The sequence below is a fragment of the Solea senegalensis genome, unplaced genomic scaffold (genome assembly GCF_019176455.1).
Source record: "Solea senegalensis isolate Sse05_10M unplaced genomic scaffold, IFAPA_SoseM_1 scf7180000017190, whole genome shotgun sequence".
Classification (NCBI taxonomy): Eukaryota; Metazoa; Chordata; class Actinopteri; order Pleuronectiformes; family Soleidae; genus Solea; species Solea senegalensis.
Genome location: NW_025322277.1, coordinates 28,553 through 50,106, shown reverse-complemented (window position 1 = coordinate 50,106; position 21,554 = coordinate 28,553). Strand labels below are relative to the sequence as shown.

General features: G+C 40.8%; 3 protein-coding genes across 4 annotated transcripts; 2 read left to right on the top strand and 1 right to left on the bottom strand.

Annotated features, from left to right (window-relative positions):
- Positions 1-459: 459 nt before the first annotated feature.
- rbm12ba (RNA binding motif protein 12Ba) lies at positions 460-3,018 on the top strand. Its single transcript, XM_044018434.1, has 2 exons — positions 460-722; positions 855-3,018. The coding sequence occupies exon 2, from the start codon at positions 883-885 to the stop codon at positions 2,581-2,583; it is 1,701 nt and encodes a 566-aa protein (XP_043874369.1). The 5' UTR covers positions 460-722; positions 855-882; the 3' UTR covers positions 2,584-3,018.
- On the bottom strand, positions 3,014-9,800 carry si:ch211-197h24.6. 2 transcript variants are annotated; one of them, XM_044018435.1, is made up of 12 exons: positions 9,672-9,800; positions 9,394-9,481; positions 7,666-7,696; positions 6,633-6,710; positions 6,408-6,547; positions 6,192-6,317; positions 5,857-5,902; positions 5,710-5,775; positions 5,186-5,598; positions 4,984-5,088; positions 3,355-3,454; positions 3,014-3,244 (listed from the first exon to the last, which is right to left on the bottom strand). In XM_044018435.1, the coding sequence occupies exons 2-12, from the start codon at positions 9,463-9,465 to the stop codon at positions 3,201-3,203; spliced, it is 1,221 nt and encodes a 406-aa protein (XP_043874370.1). In that variant the 5' UTR covers positions 9,466-9,481; positions 9,672-9,800; the 3' UTR covers positions 3,014-3,200. The 2 variants fall into 2 exon arrangements, with proteins under 2 accessions (XP_043874370.1, XP_043874371.1); XM_044018436.1 differs by lacking the exon at positions 7,666-7,696.
- Positions 9,801-10,045: 245 nt separating this feature from the next.
- Positions 10,046-21,222, top strand: tex10 (testis expressed 10). Its single transcript, XM_044018433.1, has 16 exons — positions 10,046-10,361; positions 10,749-10,952; positions 11,070-11,257; positions 11,349-11,675; positions 11,765-11,977; positions 12,627-12,879; positions 12,959-13,071; positions 13,929-14,176; positions 14,832-14,967; positions 15,135-15,304; positions 16,331-16,508; positions 17,431-17,653; positions 19,709-19,789; positions 19,885-20,069; positions 20,156-20,366; positions 21,086-21,222. The coding sequence occupies exons 2-16, from the start codon at positions 10,770-10,772 to the stop codon at positions 21,206-21,208; spliced, it is 2,832 nt and encodes a 943-aa protein (XP_043874368.1). The 5' UTR covers positions 10,046-10,361; positions 10,749-10,769; the 3' UTR covers positions 21,209-21,222.
- The last annotated feature ends 332 nt before the right edge of the window (positions 21,223-21,554 follow it).

The following is a 21,554-nucleotide window of genomic DNA, read 5'->3' as shown; positions in this document are numbered from 1 at the left end:
TAAACCTAACCCATTGTAATACAACCACTGCTTCATTTCTCATTTTGAAATATAAAATTAAACTTGTGCTGCTTTTTTCTTTTCTTTTTTTGTGTGCAATAAATAATATACAGCCTCATTTCTTTTTCAGCTGATTGTGTACGTACACCTGTTCCAAATAACTGAAGCGTCTTATGATACAAACGCCTGTTTCCTGTGCAAGATATACTCAGCTATAAAAACCCTGTAACATCCGGTTTCGGTGGGACTGCTCTGTACTCTGTAAATCCTGTTCCCTCTGCAGCATAAAAAAAATTAAAGACAACTTCGTGAACTCTCAACCTTTCATTTCTTCTCTCACCCGGGGAACACACGAACACTGACATTGGATAAAATAATAATAATAAATCACTCTTGACTTACGTGCTATCACGACTTTATTGTGACATAGTATTTATTTGGAAAGGAAAATCATACAAGACAGGAAATCACACAAGAGCTGCCTCACTGTAGCTCAAACTCCCGTCCAGTAGGGGTTAGTAACGCACCTCCATTACGTACAAAGAACAGGCGGGACATAAAAGGAGGGAAAGGCGGACCTGTGCGCGCCACACACTGATACAGCAGAACGTTACACGTTTCTAAACGCTAACGTTTTCAGCAGCATTTTACCAAACTCGAGGCACCGCAACAACACTCGAAGAAGCGACTTCTCAGCCTTTGCACGCGGAAACCTAGCGGTGGTAAGTTTATGAATGTGGTTTATGGAGACAAAATAACTTTTTATCGATTTGAATATCTTTCCTTGTACTTTGATGCACTCTGTTTTGGCCGGAACCCGTGTCGAGATCACCATTCCTCTCATTTTTTCACAGACACGGCCACGCGGCCTGGAATGAGAGAATGACAATAATCCTAAAATTGCGAGGCCTCAATGTGAAGGCAGGTCTAGAAGACATAAGGAAATTCTTTAAACATCTTCATATACCTGAAGGTGGAGTGTGGATATTGGGGGGGAGTCTAGGAGAGGCGTTCATTGCATTTACTACCGAAGAAGATGCCCAGCGTGCCACTCGGTATAGTGGTAAATTACTCAAAGGGACTAAGGTGACCATACGCATCAGCAGCATGGACGAGCTGGAGCACAAATTAAAGTTAAGGATAATGAAGAAAAAGAAATCTTCTACCACCAGGCTTACTCATAAAAGACCTCAACTCTCTCCAGATCCCAGTCTGCCATCTTTAAATGAATTTACTTGTGATCACAATCTTGCAAGCCCCCCATTGACAACTTTAAAAACCCCTGATCCCCGTCTTTCACAGCCTTTTTATTCAAATTCTGCAGAAGTTCAAACTGTGAATTCACTGGACCCCAATACTGCTTTTCTTCTTGGGATTTGTACTGTCCTTCAAAATCTTCAGTCATCCCATGAAAAAGGAAACCCAGAGGCAGGGCTGAGAGTAGATTTCCAGAAGGCTGATGCCCCACCTGATGTGGTGAAAACACCAGGGCCATTCCAAAACTCAGAGGCTGGTTATGTCAGGCTTTTTGGTCTGCCAGCCTCGACTACAAAAGAGGACATATGCCAGTTTTTCGGTGGCTTAGCAGTACAGGAAGCCATAGTCAATGTGAAGTTGGGACTTAACAATGGCTGTCTTGTCAAATTTGCAAACACACAGGATGCAAATGATGCTCTTCGTTTTAACACGCAGTTACTGGGTTCCATTGTTGTGGAGGTACGAGGAGCAAGTGAGAAGATGTGGACCAGTGCGCTGCAAGAATGTGAAAATCCATTTGCTTATAATGGCAAGAGAGAGACACCACCTCCAAACCCACTCAGGGAAACGGCAACTGCTGTACAAAAACCCTCACTGCAGTTTAAGAGGCGTTCTGTCAACCAGCCTCTAAATAAATGTATAACAAAATCAAAACCAGATTGTGACTCAGCCACAAAATCAACACCAACCATGGAGCACATTATCATGGCGAGGAAGTTACCCAAAGAGATGACCAAGACAGAAATAAAAGAACTGTTTGGGTGTCATGACATTGCACACAAAAATGTACTTCATCTGCTTCACAATGGCAACAGAACGGACACAGCTTTTCTTATTTTTAACCACATTGAGGATTATGATTATGCATTGAACCTCACAGGTTGCCATGTGGGCTCCGACACCATTGAAGTGTCTTCCATCACTAAAGAAAAGATGAGGGACATGATGGCTGAAAACCATTTCAGGAGTCTTAAAACACTCTCAAAGAGGAACCCAAATCAAAGGAGAAAGTCACAGCCAGTTGAGACTCAACAAGAGACGGACTCGGCTGCACAGACATGTCTGTATGTTAGAAACTTGCCTGCAGATGTTAATAAGAATCACATTAGAAACCTTTTCTTGAAAAACAAACTGAGAAACGAGAACATCATTTTATTGTGTGACACTAATGGCAAGAGTATTGGTGAGGCTGTGGTTCAATTTAAGTCCAGAAAGCTTGCAGCTCTGGCTCATGGACTCCATGGTCAGAAGTTCATGGGGTCACCAGTGTTTCTTACTCTTATAAATGTCAAGCAGATGGAAGACATTGTCACACAAAATGCTTAAAAAAGGTTAAACTCAATCTTGACAAAACCTTTACAACTGACTGATTTTGATGAACATTCCCTTCCAAAAGCATTTGTTTATAGTTTACCTGCTTGACTGATTAACCAGCTGACTTCATTTTTTTTTATTTCTTTTACATGCCATGTGTTATGACTTTCAGAATTTTAAATGTTACATCTTGTTGCTCTTTTGTTAACCAAGACAAAGAACTTCAGTGCATAATCTAAGGTGATTATCTTAGCGTCTAGTATTCCAACACGATCCACCGTGATCCTGTGGCTCAAATCAAAGATGACACGAAGAAATTGACCTGAAGACAAGACAGTGGAGGGGTCTACAACATGAGTTTTGAGTAGGAACTTAGTAACATGTATGTTACAAGAAATTGTAAAATTGCAGACTTTGTAATAAATAAATGTACATTCCGAAACAGCATTTTCCAATGTTTAATAGAACAGGACCTTGAGGAATTAACAAAAAAAGTTAAAGCTGAAGAAGATATGAGCATTTTGTATACAATGTACACAAGTAAAAAACATAAAATCAAAGTATCAACTCTTGGATGTCATGATGCACACATGGGACCGACTTGAAGATTCTGACGTCACATCTTCTGATCATTTGAAATACCTGGATTGAAGTCCAGAATACCTGGATGGACCTGGAGACAGACATAATGTATTAAGATGGTGGAGCAAAGATATATGCTTTACACTTTTTGACTCTCAGGGTGTTGAACAATGGGAACATTAACTATTGGTGCTTGTGTACCTGATAGGCGATTTGAGTATTGGTCACTACTGTCTGACAATCTGGAAGATGTGGTGGAGAAACTTGTGGAGTTCATGGTGAAGCTGCTCAAACTAGAACCCTGTGGTTTAAAATAAGTTGATTAGTATAGGAGACAGTATACATTTTCCAAAATACAGTACTTACAACAGCTTCATCAGACAATGGAAAATCTGAAAATTTACAACACATGTAAATAAAAAGCTCCAGTATGTTCAGAACAGCGCTGCCAGGGTCCTGATGAGGATGCGAAAGTACGAGCACATCACCCCCATCCTTCACTCACTTCACTGGCTCCCTATCTCCACCCGCATTGAGTACAAGGTCCTCCTGCACACCCACCACTGTCTGCACAGTGATGCCCCCACTTATCTCACTGACCTCCTCACACCACACTCGTCAGCCAGGACCCGGTCAGGCCAACAGCACCGTCTGCTCGCACCCAGGACACGGCTCAAGACCATGGGGGACAGAGCTTTCAAAGCTGCCGCTCCCCGTCTGTGGAATGCCCTTCCTGACCACCTCAGAGCTCCACAGACGGAGGATGCTTTTAAAAAAGAACTAAAAACCTACCTTTTTAGGAAAGCATACAGCTAATTTATTTCTTTTATTTATTTTATTATCTTGTTTTTAAAAATGTAGCACTTTGAGGTTTGTTTTTCAAATGTAAAGTGCAATACAAATAAAATCTATTATTATTATTATTATAATAATAAATAAGGATTTACTTATTGTTTTCACATAATAGGGCTGCACGATGTATCATTTGAACATCGTAATCACGATGTGCACATGTGCGATACTCACATCGCAGGATGTGCAATGTTTTCTCTTTTCTTTTTAGAGCAGAGAAAAGCATCTCTCTGAACCAGCTCCTTGCCCTGCACCCTCTCTCTGAGCTGTAAGCTCACAGTCAGCCCCTCCTCCCTCTACACATGCTGTCCTTCACACACCACAGATGAGTGATGTGTGCCCACATCCAGACGGAAACGTTGGCCGTTTTCAAAAAATTTCCCCGTAAACACGGCATCGTTTCAGGTACATATGACAAGACTGGGAGATGTGCTGTAACACATCAGATACAATAACAATCGGAGACAGAATGAACCCGAGCCAGGGGAAAGAAAAGGAAATTTATGTCCGTTTAGGCTTAGAGATGTTTCCGTGTGCTTGTGACTTTACAGACTTCCGGTCACTTTTCTACAAGAAATTTACAACTTTCTGTCATAAACCTAAATACTTTCTGAGAAGGAAAAGCAAAATTCTGCCACAAGAGTGAGTTCTAACTGTATTTACTGTGGGCAGCGAGTCAGACACACACACACAGAAGCACAGTGTGAGCCCAGCGCACATAAACCGAGTCACAGGCGAACTGTGGATGTGCAGTGTAGCCGACTGTTGAACAATCACCGATCTGTTTTGTTTTCTCCTCAATGTTGCGATTCAACACTTTTTAACCAGCAATCTTGTTCGTTCACATCTGGTTAGAATCTATATATTATCACATAATATAAAAGAAGAAACTGTAAATGCCAGAGTGATGTTAACTGTACAGAATCTATAACATTAATGGAAAAGGATTTGACAATGGTTATTGGTTTTCTTCCATACCGTTGAAACGCTCCTCAGTCTGTACTCCATCAGTATATCTGTTAGTTTCTGTGTCACCTTCAGCACCAGTTGAGCATCACTCTCATTCTCTATACGGAAGGTATCCTAAACAACATTTTGTGAAATTATGACATTTAAATACAGATTTAATATTTAATTTAAAACATAAATCAACATTTAAGAAGAGAAATGAGGCACATACCAGGTAATTGAGCAGTGTATTTGGAGGGGTTTGGATTTCTGGGGCCGCTCCCATTAAGCCTGGCTTTTGCAGTGGCTCCTCCATTGGTCTGTCCATTCTAGACATTGGACTGCTCCCAATTTCAAAACTGTGGTATTCATCAGGATACATTCTGCTGGGGTTCTCCTCCATCAGTCCACCCCTTCCATAGCCATGTCTTTCACCACCTCGTCCAAAATCATCTCCACTCTGAGTGGGGTGATTGCTCATACCATTTGGAAAATGCCTCAGATCCATATCAGAGTCATGGAAATCTTCCCTGTTTGAGTACCCTCCAAAACCAGGCTCCCCATATTCTACTGCTGAGTAGTCAGAGAGAGGACCACCTGGAGGAGGACACTCCCCTGTAAATTGTGAGTCAAAAATCCTGGAACCTACAAAAGAGTGAATCTCATATGCAAAAACTGCAGAATATAAGAAGGGTTTACGTGCATACTATTTAAGAGAATATGCTTTAAATGCACACACTCACTATAAAAACTTACGGAAGGGTGGTGCTTTTGGACCCATTGCTGGACGTGGTGGAGGCTTAACTTTAGGGATTGCAGAACCTGTGAGAGGAAAAGACAACAATTCATAAAAGCAACAAATGGATAATACTTCATTACTCAAATAATTAATGAATGACTCACGAAATCCTTTGAACGCAGGTACTTCACAAGGCTCTTTAAGGATCACCTAAAGCGCACAATAGGAACAAAAACAAATTTTTTGTTACCCATTACCTCAGAATTCGCCAATACATAATCATGATACAAAAATACTTTTTCACTAAATATTATAGCCCAGAAAAAATATTAGGGCTGTTCACTTCCAATCTACTAAAATAGAAATGTTCTACAATTACTTTTACACTGCATTAAATACTGCAATTGCACTATGCAAATTTGAAAAATGTGATACTGCCAAACTTTCATCCCTAGCCAATGTCACAGTATTTCTGGATGCACAAGGGTGAGGAACTCACCCTGAGTTGTCCCCTTCCCTCAATTTGCTCCACCTCAGCAGCAGCCTCTTTAACTTTCTTCCTTTCACCAGGGTCTTTAGTGGCCTCTGCCTCTTCACAGGTGATCTTCTCAGGGTGGGCTTTTTGCTGTGTACAAGATGGAAAAAATAGCAATGGTTCAAATGATTTTGCAATATTAAGTCTTCGACGCAGAGTTGGAAAATTAAAAATGCTCACCAGGTATTTGAAGCTGTGTTTCCAGCCTCTCACATGTGCAATCATATCATGCTGCACGCGGGACACAGCACAGAGTTTGCACTGGTAGTGTGGCGGGACAGATTTACTGGGGCTTCGGTACTCCCACACATAATGAAGACCTGTGGATATGGATGTGATGTGATGAAAATAAGTCATACCTTACTAAGGAAACACACATATGAGGGAAATAGCCATTCTGCTTACCAATGATGGCATCTTTGACACTCATCAGCTGTTTGCTGAGAGTGGGCAAGGTCTGGACAGATGTCCCTTTCATGAACACTGGGAAAACAACAGTTAGACAGTCAACATAAAGCAAACTTTAAATAATGGTTCCACAACTCATAAACAGACACAAAAAGTAAACATCAAAGTAACTAGTTTAGCGAGCCTCATTCATTTTGGGTAGCCAGAGATGTCTATTCTAAATCACTGCTGGCCAAACAAAAAACAAGTATTTTTTAATTGAGTTATCATTAGAACGCCAAACTCCTCAGGACAAGAGGAAGAGTGGGAACAGCTGTTCCCCTAATTTGGCCCAAAATTGGTTGCAGGCCTTGAGCTCTTTCGCCACATTTCTTCTCACTGTGCCCAGCCACCGATATATATCACATCTGTGTTGCACTGATGAAGCAGTTCATGTGAGAATGCGTGCGAAATACCCTGCATCATTTAAAATAATTTGGTTTCTTCTTTCATTTCTTACATTTAGAAATGATGTCATAATTCATATTATCACTCATGCCAGTGTAAAACAGGCAACTGAATAAAAAATGCATTCAGCAGTGTTAAAATGTTTTGAGAAACCAGTGTTTCTGCAACAACCACAGCACAAAATGTGCAATAAAACATCAGCAACCATGGTAGACATATGGTTGCATTTCTGTGTCCTAGTTTTAAAAACACACGAGGTGTCATTAGGGACTAAGCACACTTGTGGTGCTGGTATTCAAACTAGCAACTTCTTGGGAGAATGGATTGACATTTTGAAGATGCTGAAAATTATTATATTAAAACCTTCTAAATGTTGACAGTTTGAATTTTGTGCACAGAAAACTTGCCAACACTGATGTCCATAGACTGAAACATTAGGTGGCATCACAGCAGCCCTATCTCTGAGAGTGTGAGAGTCAAAAGAGTGGTGAATATGCCACCACCCATGACATGAAGCAGGGAAATCAATATCTCAAGCTTCAACTCCCGAGACTGGCGATAACACTGAGTGTACGAGACTTACCTATATCAGCAGAATGCTGCCGCTGCTTTCTCTGTCATTGGAGGGAATAAACCCACATAAGGAGAGAGACACATAGAGGCATTAGTGACATGATGACACTTTGCAGAGGACTTAGCTCCTCGTCCATGTCTGCCACACGTACAATGCCATACAGCCATTACTTTCCTTATTCTCCATGACCCCTGCATCAAGCAGCCGAGGCCACAGGAACAAATCTTTAAAATTACTCTAAATAATGTAGCCTGAAGATTAGATTCTAAATTCTCATTAGTTTCATGAGAATTTAGATCAGAATCACTCAGAATCAGGGAAAAGGGGGTAATATTATACATTTATTATAAGCAATTGCACAAAATTCAATATGCTACCAAGGCCCCAAAGAAAGACCAAGGCCTCAGTAATTTTTCTAGCAAAGTGAAACAGAGATCACACACAACATCTAGTACGCTGTGTTTTGATGAATTCCTGAGTGTTAGCCATATGACAACAGTAAATGTAAATGATGTGAACAACTAAACATTCACCCAAGTGTTCAGAAGGAGCGTTGCGGGGTGTGTTGAAATTTGATAATTTAGGATGTAAAACAGCTGTCAACAATGCCCACTTGTAGTAGAAAAATGCATGATACGTTTAATTGTATATGACTTTAACTGAAATTTTAATCGTCCTCCTTGTTTGAGTAGTGTTTTCAAAGGTAACAACAGCATTAACACACTATTTTGGAACTAATTCACGTAACAATGCAATTAACTGCTTATTTACAAACAATGAAGCTACATGCTAGACACATGCTAAATACTAAGCTTTTATGTTTGGGCAGAGGGGGAGCAATGGGTGATGCTGATGTTTAGAAATCGGGGCAGCCTATAGCCTAAATACAGAACAACACCAATTTTTTTTATTTTTCTTACATCTGTTTGAATTTAACAGTTTAATAATATCAAATGATACACAGACTTAACATGTATAAACATTTGTTGAAACACACTGCATTTTTAGATGGCACTGCAGAGTACTTTTGAGTATTTATAAATTATAAATTAAACAAATGTTTAAACTATGAAACGGTGATAGAAAATTATTAAACTGCGTCAAATTAACTACAAATAAAACGTTTAAGGACACATAGCAGCATTTGTCAAGTTTTAGAGAACGTGTGTGCACTGTGTACACTTACATGAATAAATAATAGTTGGTTAACTGATTTAATTTTAATTCATTCTCAGACTCAAAGTTTGAAAATTACGAAAAACAGACTAATTCAACGCATGACAGCACTCAGAAATAAAAGATGAGTAACTTGTCATGGGATAATGGTTAAAGGATCCACGGCCACATTGTTAAAAAAAAAGGCACTCGATTTCCGGTTTAGAAAACCAAAGGCAAATCTATAGCCAAAGAACTAATAAGCTATGACATTTCTTTAAAAACCAAAACACTGCTGCACATGAGAGGCCTGGTCCACGGAGAGGGTCTCCAGAGACATGAGTGTAAATACACCCAGCCCTGAGAGCACAGAGGCTGGCATGTAAGCCCGCCTGCCGGGGACAGCTGCAGCCTGGCTCTCCATCAGGCATCTCCTCAGTCAGTGATCGGTTTCAATAAAAAGTCAACGTTTGAAAGGGAAATCATAGGTTTCCCTCTTGTGGTGGTCAGCATGACCCAGTACACGTATTAACCTATTATTACCTACCCTGTCTGCGGTATTTACGCTGTAGCTTCACTTACCTTCCTCCGCTGAGCCTGCGGTGGCCCCTGTCTGTGAGGCTGAACCTGTGTCATCGAATCCTGGGCCTCCATCTCCTCAGATTAGCCACTGTGGGATAAAATGAACTCATAAATCAATTTCCTTTAGCATACTTTATCATTTTTGACTTGCACTGTTGGTGTCTTGTTAGGCCCAGCGTAGCCTGATGCTACACGGTGTTGGTTTCACGCTAGTGTACGGCTCCAGTCTGTACTATACTGTCTCTGTTTGCAATAACATAGTATTTACAGTAACTTACCAAGGTATATTCCGATGAACCTACAAGGTCTTCGGAGCTCAAAGTACAAGAACGGTTCAAAACAGGATGAAAGAACGAACAACACTGTAAGCACGGTCTCTACAAATGAAAGTGATTGTAAAATATGAGGGTAGCTGTGCTTCTGCCGGTATGAAAGGGCTGTATTTTTAAAATTTTAATTTTACCAGAAAAAAATCATATTCTATTAAAGAAAATTAAAATAGTCACATTTTATGGCACAGTATCATATGTTAAAATGAGTAGTAATGCAAATATAATAATAATATTGCTAAGGCGCAAATGTAAACAACTATGTAATGCGTTCGTTTTAAACACCCGAGTCCACCGTAAAATACCCTGAGAGCAAAGTATATCGAATTTAGTATTTTCAGTTTGCCGGGACTATTGGAAACTATTGTTCTTCGTTTAAACTACAAATTCATCATATAGTATGTTGTTTTTTGGAAAAACAACCTAAATGTGAAATAGGCTGATTACCTCCGTCGCGGTAATGCTCCGCTTTGCTGTGTCCCAGGTTTCTCATACAAACACACACTGGCAGAGGACCCAACACAACACCACGAGAGAGATTGTATACAGAATATTTTCTTTTTTACATATATTGGTCACTGTTTTTGCGCAATTACCGACGCTACTGATTATTCCACGCCAGGACTTTTAAAAACTGTGGTAAGTAAACGAACGAGCTTGAATGTATGATGCTTAAATATAATACGATATAGTTAGCTTAAAAAGCTAACTAACTAGCTATTTGGCTGTTCAAAACAAAAACGATTAATGTGTGAAGTTAATGCTGTACAGTATATGTTTTAGTGCTACAGCAGCTCACCAGTACAATTCAAACATATGCCCATGCTTAGCACCTTTCTTATCAAACGTAATATTTAATTAATGATATTTTGGTTTCTCAGCATGTGTCTAACATCTGCTGATGGATGTGTGAATGACATTTGGTGGTGATCCCCTACCTGTTAATGGTTGACAACATAGTCCTGAGCCATTGTACTGTAAAATTAAAGAATTCCTTTTCATGATCCTACATTTGGTATCTATTAGATAGCAATATAGACTGCAGAAATGAAGTCGAAGAAGAAGAAGAGACAGGATGATTTTCAGAAGGTGAAGTTAAAAGTGGGAAAGAAGAAGCCCAGAGCTGATAATGCCACCAACACCAACTTCCGTACAAAGGGAATCCATCTTTCTGAACAACTGAAGAGAGACACCAGTGGCCCTACTACACACAGACAGCTTAGTATCAATGTAAGAACTCTATTGTTCTTTTCTGTTCATGTCTCAGCTTTCAGACAAACATTCCAACCTGTGCTTTTTTAAAGTCTATAATTTGTGTGTTGTCCCCCTTTTCTTGCACTTCACCAGGATCTCCTTTCTCAGCTCCACCATTACAATGCCAATGTGAAACACAGTGCCTTGATGGGTTTGCGAGAGTTGTTGTCCCTTAATCCATCTCTGTTAGAGCAGCATCTCTCTCGTCTTCTTTCTGAAGTTGCAGCTGTTTTCACAGACAAGGATGGCAACGTTCGAGTGGCAGCTACACGTGTACTCAGGTTAGAAGAACAGCCATGACTCAGAAAATGCAACAATACAAGTTGTTTAATTGAAAATCCTTCACTAACATTTCTCTAAAACTGCTTCCAGGTTCATTGCTCAGTCTGTGCCTGCAGAACGAGTGGCCCCATTTTTCCCCCTCCTCAGTGCCCATCTGTCCTGTGCCATGACCCACATTGAGACAGGCATCCAGGAGGATGCAATGAAGGTCCTTGATGTTTTATTGGAGCACTACCCTGCTCTGCTAGCGGGACGTCCTGCAGTACTCCTCACAAATTTCCTGGAGTTAATTTCTCATCGGCAAAGCAGTGGAGGAGCCAAAAAGGCCCAGGATACCAAGGGACGGAGCTGGGCACTGTCAGTCAATCTTAACAGGGCTGTGACTAGTCAACAGTGGCGGCTCTCTGTGCTTCTCAGGTACAGATGACTGATGGAAATGCAAAAGAAAAATCCCAAACTGTTTGTTGTGGATGCTCATCTTTTGGTTTGTTCCAATTATATTTCAGGCTTGGACGTTTTCTGCAAGCAGTGGTTGAGGAAAGGCCGGTGGAGGAAGGTGACTTGTCTGCTGCAGCTAATGGAGTGTTTGGGTGCAGTGGAGAAGGACGGCTTACACCTTTGTATCTCATCTGGGAGGAGCTCACCTACAGTAAGGTTGGAGTGAAGGTTTATGAGCATTCTGGTGCCAAACCAACTCCACGATCCACCTTCAGACTCAGGTATGATATCACAATCTGCCCTATATGAATGAAAGCATATTTTTCAGGATTGATATGAACATTCATATACTTAATATATATGTGTTTTGTGTGCAGTGATTAATATGAATAAAACGCAAATAACCTGGAACTCAATGTATCTAATACGCACAATACACACAAACATACACATGTACTCAGTATTCAGTATTTGTCTCGTATGTTTTTGTCAGCAGGTATTGGTCTGTTCTCATTCAAAATTAAGTGTTTCACCTGTTTTTTGTTTTGCTGGATTGTCCACCTGAAATCTCACATGAAGTGTGTTGTATAATAAATCTAAATAAATAAAAATTTGGTTCTGGATCTGGACATCAAATTTTGCAGAAGTGCCTCACAAGAAGGGACACCAGTGTTGTAAGGATTCCCCCCCCCAACCACGTAACACAGTTCTACTTTCGCTGTCAGAAAGTATTTACAGCTAATGTTTGTTTAATTTTTATTGGGGCAAATACTAATTTCTATCCTTCCCCTTTTTTTCTTATTGTGATATTCTCTCCTGCATTAGTAATCACAATGCTGGAATCAACATCAGCAACACAGATGTACATCAAGCAAACCCTGAATGTAAGATGTAAGAACTGATAACTTGTTTTATTGTGCCATTGTTTAGACCTGAGGTGGATTCTGGAGCTTCAGTCAGTGAGGGTCTGGGCTCAGCTGAAGCTATACAGAGCTTTGCAGCTACGCTGGTGCCTCTTCTGTTGGAAGTTTGGGTGGAGGCCAGTACTAGTGACAGTCCAATGAACAACACTGAGGGTGCTCACCTGCTGAGCCCAGATGCCATGTCGGTAATGTTCCAGGTGTTATCTATTTTGCAGCTGCTGAGAAAACTGGCACCACAGCAGGAACACCAGGATGCACTGGTGAGAAGAAGAATGCACAAATATTGACACATTTTTTTATATGAGAAGCAATTTGACACAGTGCCTTGTCTTTGTGTAGGACGCATGGTTCCGCAAAGAATACCTGGGAGATTTTATACAGCACTTCATGAAAAACTTTCCCTATGGTACTCAGGATACACCCAAACATAGAAAGAAGGCTGAGCTCAAGAGGTAAGAAATGTTTGTGCTTATGTGTCACGCAAACATTTACCTTCTTATTCTACTCTTTATGTTCTTGTTCAGACCTGGTATTAACATCTATTCTCAGTGATCCAGTGGCATGTGGACTGTTCACACCTCGTATTAAAATGCATCCTGGATCCATTGCTTGTGACCGTATGGTGGTATCTGGCTTCATTACCGTTTATTGAAATTCACACTGAAGTTGTGGCTGTTTAAAAGTATATTAACTGAAAGGCAGTCTGACTGTACAGATGTATCTGCTGTCAGAGTGTGTGTGTGTGTGAAACAGAAAAATAAGATGAGGATCTCAAGTGAATCACTGCTCTACTCAGGCTGCTATAACATGAAATACGTTTTAACCATTTGAAATCATATGGGATCAGTGTTATTGTGGCTGCAAAAATATTAATATTTGAATATAATATTAATATTAACTATTAATAATAGTTAATAGATGTAGAGAAAAAAAAGAAACTGCCACAGATTAGAAGCCATCAGTTGTCTAATCTATTGCATTTAAGTGGCTCAGAAATGTGCTTCCTTAAACCACTTTCAAATGTGGTTCCTGAGGATGCATTCGGGATGGACTGGTCTTAAGATCTACTATTGGTGTAATCTGCCTGTGATTTGATCACTTAGGATGGACGTTAACACCAGGTGTGAACATGGTCCAAAAGATATATATATATATATATACATATATGTATTTTGCAAGGTGATATAGTAGTTATAATAACTAAATATAATAAATAGTTGTATTTCTGAGTAATGATTGTTAACTACTGTATTTGAAGATTGATCTAAAGTAGCTGTTAATTACCATAGTGTTACTGTCGTCTTCCCAGGAATAAACAAACTGCAGCCATTCCAGGTTTGACTGTGGAGCCGTTGGCCCTAAACATCACACTTTGCCAGGTCATGGTGTCGCTCAGCCAGAGACAGGGACTTGGCAGAGAGACAGATGGTGACTGGCTTACGCTACTGAGGACCTTTGTCCGAGACACTCTGAGCAGTGGAGTGAAACTGAGCTACAGGCACCTCCACATGCTGCTGGGTACTGTGTGGAAGATGGTGCTTACACAGAGAAGCAAAAGTAAGTGGATTTATGAATATGTGTCTGATTTCATAAAGCGTTCAATAGTAATACTGAAGTTTAGAAATACATAAGCTCAAGAACTTATGTGTGTGTGTTATTTCAGAGCTTGGTGTCAAGGTTCTGTATTCAGATACCTTCTTTAAATTAGCATCTTACGTTCCTAAGCACAAACCTAACAACTCAGTATAGGGCCAGCTGAAACTTGCAAAGTCCTCTGTGTTACCCTGACACCCATCGTTTGTCTACAGAGTGTTCCTCATTTTATATTTGTTGAACCTAACCTAACTGGCAGAGGACCGATAACTCAACTACACAGTCCTCCCCAAGGTCAACTCTAGGTATCAGCAGAGAAAGGTGCCAGACCTCTTGACCTGACCTCTCTCTTCTCTCCCCCTTTCCTCCAAAGCAAAGTTGTGCCTTAACTTAATTCACAGGCAGAATGACAGAGGATGCCCAACTGTTAACATCTCGTTGTTCATGTTTGGCATTGTCTCAGCTCTCCTCAGATCTGAGCTGTCTTCAATAAAGCTTTTCAACTTAACTCATCACAAAAACTCCATCCTCACCTGATAATCAAAATCTCTGCAACACTAACCATTGAAATTAGTAATTTTTCACACCAATATCTTTGTTTGTTTTTGTATGTGTGCAGCAGTTACAGAGGACCTGTTGGCAGCAGTTTATGTCTACTATAAGCAGAGGAACCTGACTCTGCAGACGCGATCTCTGCTGCTTTCTTTCTACAGCAAGCTCTACCAGCAGGAGCAAGGTCATACACACATTGCCAGGTGATCTCACTTATTGTTTTTCAGCATTGTCTTGAAACTGAGTAGAAGTTAATTCATTAATTCATTGTCTTCCCCTAAAAGCGTTGCGACTTACCCATCAATGCTTACTTACTGTGGTAACTGTGGTGATACATCTGCTGAATATTATCCTTCTTGTTTATCTGAAGGAGTAAGGTGCTGTGTCGTTGGCTGGCATCCCTTCCTGTGCAATTGTCCCAGCTGGGCCACCGTAACCCTACTCTCTCTGCACGACTTATCGTGTCCATCCATGCTGCTGCTTCCCGGGGAAACAAGGATATGCTTAACAGTCTGCAGACCAACGCCTGCAGGCTCTACGGTACAAATACTCAATTAGATGAAGGACAAGTCTGGGCAAAAACATCTGTTTTAGTGACATCACATATATTATTGTATTGGATATAATTATCAGACCTGGATCACATCCATGGAAATTGCTACAAACCTGACACAGGACAAAACTGCCTTTGCCCTAGTCAGGAAATTTCTGACCCATCTCAGTCAAAATAGTCCATCAGGTGTCAGCTGGTATATACCTGATCTGCCGACACTGATTAGGGTTATTGCCAGAGGTAGAATGTGTTTTCTGCTCTGTGATTACGTTTTTATGTGCTAATTATGTGGCTCATCAAACATAATTACTGCTCAGTTCCTGCTTTTAATTAAGAAACATTTAATTCAAGAAAGATGCAGCAAGATCAAGCTTTCTCCTCAGGTGTTCGATTAAAATGCACATTATTCATACATTTTCATTTGCACAAACGGGACATTATTTTTCTTAAAGCAGAAACAATATGACTTGATTACAAAACAGAAGAATCTAAGACATGAGGTACACCCCAGTTTCCCTAGGAGGCAATAAAACTCCATGTTCTTTAGCTCGAACAACTTAGCAAAATTGAACTGTAACCTGTGGCTGAAAGCTGTAATCAGAAAGCGCTGCAGGCATCTTCATATCCACTGTTGAGATGATGGCCAGATAGTTGGGCTGGTGTGTGACAGAAGGGCCAGGGGAGGAGAAGAGAGGGGGTTGTCAGTGTTCTGAGAGAAACTGCTGCAGAGCCAGCAATTCGCCATCACAAGACTCCTTTTGTCTCAAGGCTTCTGACATCAGCATGTGCGTCAGAGCCAGACAGAACACTACGCACGCACATTATCTAAGTCCTTACTGTAGTGACCATGCCTGTCTATATGTCTGTTTGTCTTTTTAGTAGCCCTGAACATTCTCTGCTTTTCCTGTTACCATTTGAATTTTCTTGTAGGAGCTTCCGGTTATATCTCCAAGGTGCAGTTCATTGCAGTCTGTGAGTGTAATTATGTGAAATGTGTGTGTCTCTGTCTGTAGATCAACAGGAAGGAGTTTTTGCACTGTTACCAGCAGAGTCCCAGCAGCGAATGGTGCAGCTGCTGTACTTCCTGCCCAAAATGTCCCAGTCCCTTCTGGCCAGCCTGAGTTGCTGTTGCACCACTGGACGAATCTCTGCTGGACTCGCTGCCTCACTAATTCGCATCATACACCTTAGGTGAGCTTAAAAAAACATGGACCCAAGGAAACATAACTCCCTTAACTGGCTTTGTTGAACCAAAAGTCCTGTTCAGAAAAGAGATGAAAAAGCACAGCAGCTGAATGCAACCAGAAGTTAGCGTTGACACGCAGAATGCACTATAGCCAGCCAACACTAGATGGCAGTGTTGAGCTTTTGCAGGGAAATCCATGATTATTTATTTATTTACTTACTTACTTATTTACTTACTTACTTTTTTAAAATTTATTTATTTAATAATTTATTTATTTATTGTATACCTGTTTGTTGACAGGTGCTGATGTGGGTGCCATGTATGTTTAATATTCACTTTACTGGTGACAATAAAATCAGATTTTCGCTCTATTGCTCATTCCAAGATAGCATGGTCGTGGCAGGGTGCATTTGTTTTTCTGGCTTTTTACTTGTTTTAGTGGGGCAGTGTTATACAAATTTGTATAAAAAGTGGAGGGGGTGCTGGGTTCATAGGGGATTGGATGTGTGTGTAATGGTTATGATACAAAGAGCTCTTTGGGAGGCTGGAATTCAGCGTCGTCATGGCATATTGAGAGAGACTGTCTGCATGTTCCTCCCGGGCTTTTTAAAATCCACCATTATTCACACACATTTCCTACTGTTACAGATCTATCCCTTTCACAGGAAAAGGTTCATTTTATTCGTCACTGTGTCTTCATGGACTATTACACTCATTAATAAATCTCTTATAAAACATGGCATCACAAATAACCCGAAATGAAATGTGGTCACATATTTTAAAAAATCTATTTTGAAAGTGGTTTAAAGTGTTGTGTCCAAAAAGTGTAAAAAAAAAAAAAAGGTTGTGCGTCTTAGCATTGATACAATTTTTGATGCCTATTTGCATCATTAATTGTGTAACACTGTCAAGGATTATGTTTTCCAGGTCATCTCTGAGTGGCTGGTCAGTTGGGAGCCAGGAAGCGGCCGTGCAGGACGTGGACTACTTCAGCTTCCTCTTCTCCACTCTTATGGGCTTCTCGTCCTACAAGCTCGCCTCCCTCCAGGAGGATGAAGACAAGTGCGCCCTGCCTTGCTCCCCTCTCTCACCCCTCAGTCTCTTCCCCACTTCAGTGGAACAGTTCACTCACCACTGGGATGTTGTTGAGGTGCGTTTACTACATGGTCTTTCCTATAGTGTTCTACATTATAATTAGATAAATGTTATTATTATAACATAGAATAATTCTGTACCTAAATGCTGTCACATATCAAGGCTTGGACAGAGCACCTAAGATATAATATGTAACATTTCTGAGTATTGAGTCATGTACTTATATTAGCCAAAACATTTCCAACACTAAATGGTATTTCTATTCAAGGTAACTACTGTTTAAATTTGGTTGCCTTTTAATGTCATACGCTTTACCCGTCACTGCTGTAACATCTGGGAATAAACCCCAGTGAAGCATCAGATTGAGGAAAGACATATTTGGTACTACTGGGTAGTCTGTGTGTTCTCCTGTCTTATATGTTTTTTTTTCTTTCTGTTTACTGCTGCCAAATGTCTCCCTGTAAAGGGCAAATGCATGGGAGAACCAAACAAGACAACAATACCCATGATCCTATGCCACTTCTCAACGTCAGCACACTATGTCTATACTCTTTGTTTTGATTGAGAGAACCCTAGTGGCAGAAATGGCACATTGTACGATGTAAAAAGGAATCTAAAAGGCACTAGCTGGGAAGAGGAATAGAGCACATTGTTTTGAAAATTAAAAAGTTTTAATATTCTCGACACAGCTGTCGTCTTTGCCCCCTGGTCTGGCTCTGTCTCTCATGTGGAGCTCAGAGTGTGGAAGCTTTATCATGGCACTCAGACTGAGAGGGGGGAACCTTTATCGCGTTGCACAGGTTGGAGATGCCTGGTTATCGGGCATAGAGGATATGCACAAATGCTAATGAAAGCCCATGGCATGATGGGAGTGTGACATTTCTGCACAGAAATTACCTTTACCGCAACTATGCCCAAGGGCAAGTGTGTGTGAGTGTGTGAGCACGTGGGGGGCTTATAATCACTAATTCAGCTGCTCAATTAGGGCCACAGATCCGGCCTCTCTCATGTCCCTGTCTGAGTCAATCACAGAAATGTGGCGGGAAGGAGAAGGCAGGGTATGCATGGTGAGGAGGTGCGACATTAAGGGACGGACTGTGTCAACTCTGCTTTGACTAATGAGACTGTTGGATTGTTTTTAATGATGGGGAGAATGCCAACAGGTGCACAGTCCTGACACACACCAGTTTGCACTCCGTTCTGCACTTCAGCACGGACACACGCTTTAATTTGATAAAAGCTAATGAAAAATTTGATTTTGGAAGGTAATAAGAAAAAGCTGAGGCTTATTTTTCACTTTTAAAAAGTGAATGGTGTGACAGGTTCTGGGTTCTTAGAACAATCTTGTCTGCATCCCAGTAAAAACGATGTTTTTGTACAATGAGCATGTTTGTTCATATATGGTAGGAATGTAACTTTACTGAAAAATATTCTTAGGTCTGTTTGTTTTCTGAAAAGGAAATCTTCTTTAGATTTTCCATCTACAGAATTGATGCTTTTTTTGAAGGCAAAGGGTGGCCACACACAAATATTGGTTGAGATTTTTCTTTTATTAGCTCACTCTGCATTTTGTAAATTGATAAAAAAAGAAAAGATTAGAAATTACATTTGTGAAAACATTCTTACTTTACAGCATTTTATACACCTTTGCACAGTACTGTATCTGCCCTAATTGTGTTAATCAGTTACTGATGTATAATTATGCCCAGCATTGTGTCACTTTATTTTAAGCTTACATTATTTTGTTCACACAAGTAGCTATATATACATGATAAAGTCAGATGAGAATGCACTAGTGTTTATGTCCATCCATTATCTACTGTCCCTGCTGACAGTGAAGGTGAGAGGCTGAGTTCACCGCAGGTTGCCAGTTCATCGAAGAGTCAGCAAACAGAGACAAACAACCATTTACACTTGTATTCATACCTATCCATTTAAAATTTGCATTTAACCTAACTTCAATCTGTTTGTCTGTGGACTGTGGTAAGAAGCTGGACCACCTGAAGAATGTGGGGCAATTGTGAGGCAACAATGCTAACTGCTGTCACTAAGGGAGAACGTGCATGTTTGACAAAAGCTTTTATTGATAATGTACCCGTTTCCTTCACAGGAGGTGTGCCACTGTCTGGAAACTCTGGGCTCCAAGTCTCAGTGCTTTGACATCTTGCAAAATGGTTTTTCCAAATACGTGGTGAGAAACCGTTCTTGTTCATACTTTTCAGTACTCCTCTCCTTTCTGTAGTCCTTTATCAGTGTAAACAAATTAACATCCTGTGTGTTTCCAAGATCAAGTTGGAAGTGTTTCCTGACAGTATGGTTGCCGGCCTGCTGCGAGCGGTCTCCAGATTACTGGATCCGTCAGTCGTGCCGACTGAGCCTGTGGTGCGTTTCTTGTCTCAGTGTTGCCTCAGCCTCATGGCTCTGCTCTTCACCCTCCAACAGGAGGCACCTGCTGAAGCCAACCATAAAAGGTGTGTTGAAATATTGAATGAGTCATTTTCTGATCCATATCACAACATCTCTGTTTGGTAAAAACACCTTTGTGACTCATTTACAGGGAGGCGATATGGGGGGCTTGTGTGGTAGCGCTGAGCACAGTTCCTCGCCTCCTGCGGATGGTCCTACAGATGTTGCGTGTTGGAGATCTGAACGAGGAGGAGCTGCCACAGCTCGGACAGATCCTGTTAATGCTGTTGCAGCACACACCACTCCACAGCCAGTTACTGGCCAATGCTGCGCTCCTGCAGGAGATTATACAGCACATCACGGTAAATGCAGCAAGCAACATTATTTGACAGGGATTCCCTTGTCATGGGGCAGTAGGTAGCCATGCCGAAGAGAATTGGACTTGTAACTGGATTGTTGCTGGTTTGAATCCAGGGACATGTTATGACCTCTTATGATTGTCATGATAATCATGCCCTGGATTTATTTTGATTAAATAGCTGTAGAATTGTCAAACAATGGTCAATGATTGAGTGCTTCTGCTCGCTTTTCCCAAGATAACTTTCACTTTCGATATCTGGCATTTATTCAACTGTTTACGAATACGGTTCTGAGAAGCTGATGTCACAAATGTTTGACCCGCTGCTGAATTCTGTCTGTGATTGGATGCTTGTTTCGCAGAAGCCACAAGTGCTACCGTAATGACAAATATATGAATGCAAAGCGCTATTTCTCTGCTTTCTGGTATCCATCCATTCATCTTCTTCCACTTTATGCTCCACATGAGGGCCACGGGAGGTGCTGTGCAAATCTCAGCTGACATAGGGCGAAAGGCGTGGTACACCCTGGACAATTTGCCAGTCCGTAATTTTTGGAATTTTCTAGTTTTTGTGTTCACTGCTGTTGTGTAATAACAAGGGGTTGAAAGCAGAAGTAAAAATCACTGCCATTGATTGGTGTGTGTGCGCAAATCTAAGAAATTGTATTTCTAATGGAGGCTGGTCACCTTATTTCTGTGTCTATGTTTGTGTTTGTGTTTCAGAGATACAACCGGTCTGCAACCAGGGAACAGTGGCTGACGGATCTGCTGTACTGTTACAGCCTCACTGTGGCTCACGGCTCCTCTGCTCACCGTGGAAACTTGGGCCTTCAAGACATGTATTGACTGACCCAGCCACCAGACAAGAACCTGGTGTGTTATTCAGTTTACCCTCTCAAATACGTTACAGTTACCTTGACAAACGAAAACACCGCTCAGCACTGAGCATAAGACAAATCTTTCATTTCATTTTAAACTGACTGACAACAAATACTCCACATTTACATTTTAAAAACTTTTTTACCAGATTGATGTACGTTACCTCTTCTTTGCGTTATCCTTAGTCTGGTCTGTCTTTTTTCCTCTTATTTTGAGTATTGTCATCATTGTTGCAGAGCATTATCCAGGTCTATATTGAGGTAACTGGTAACTTTTGGAAAAAAGAATAAAAAAAAAAAAAACAATGCAAAAG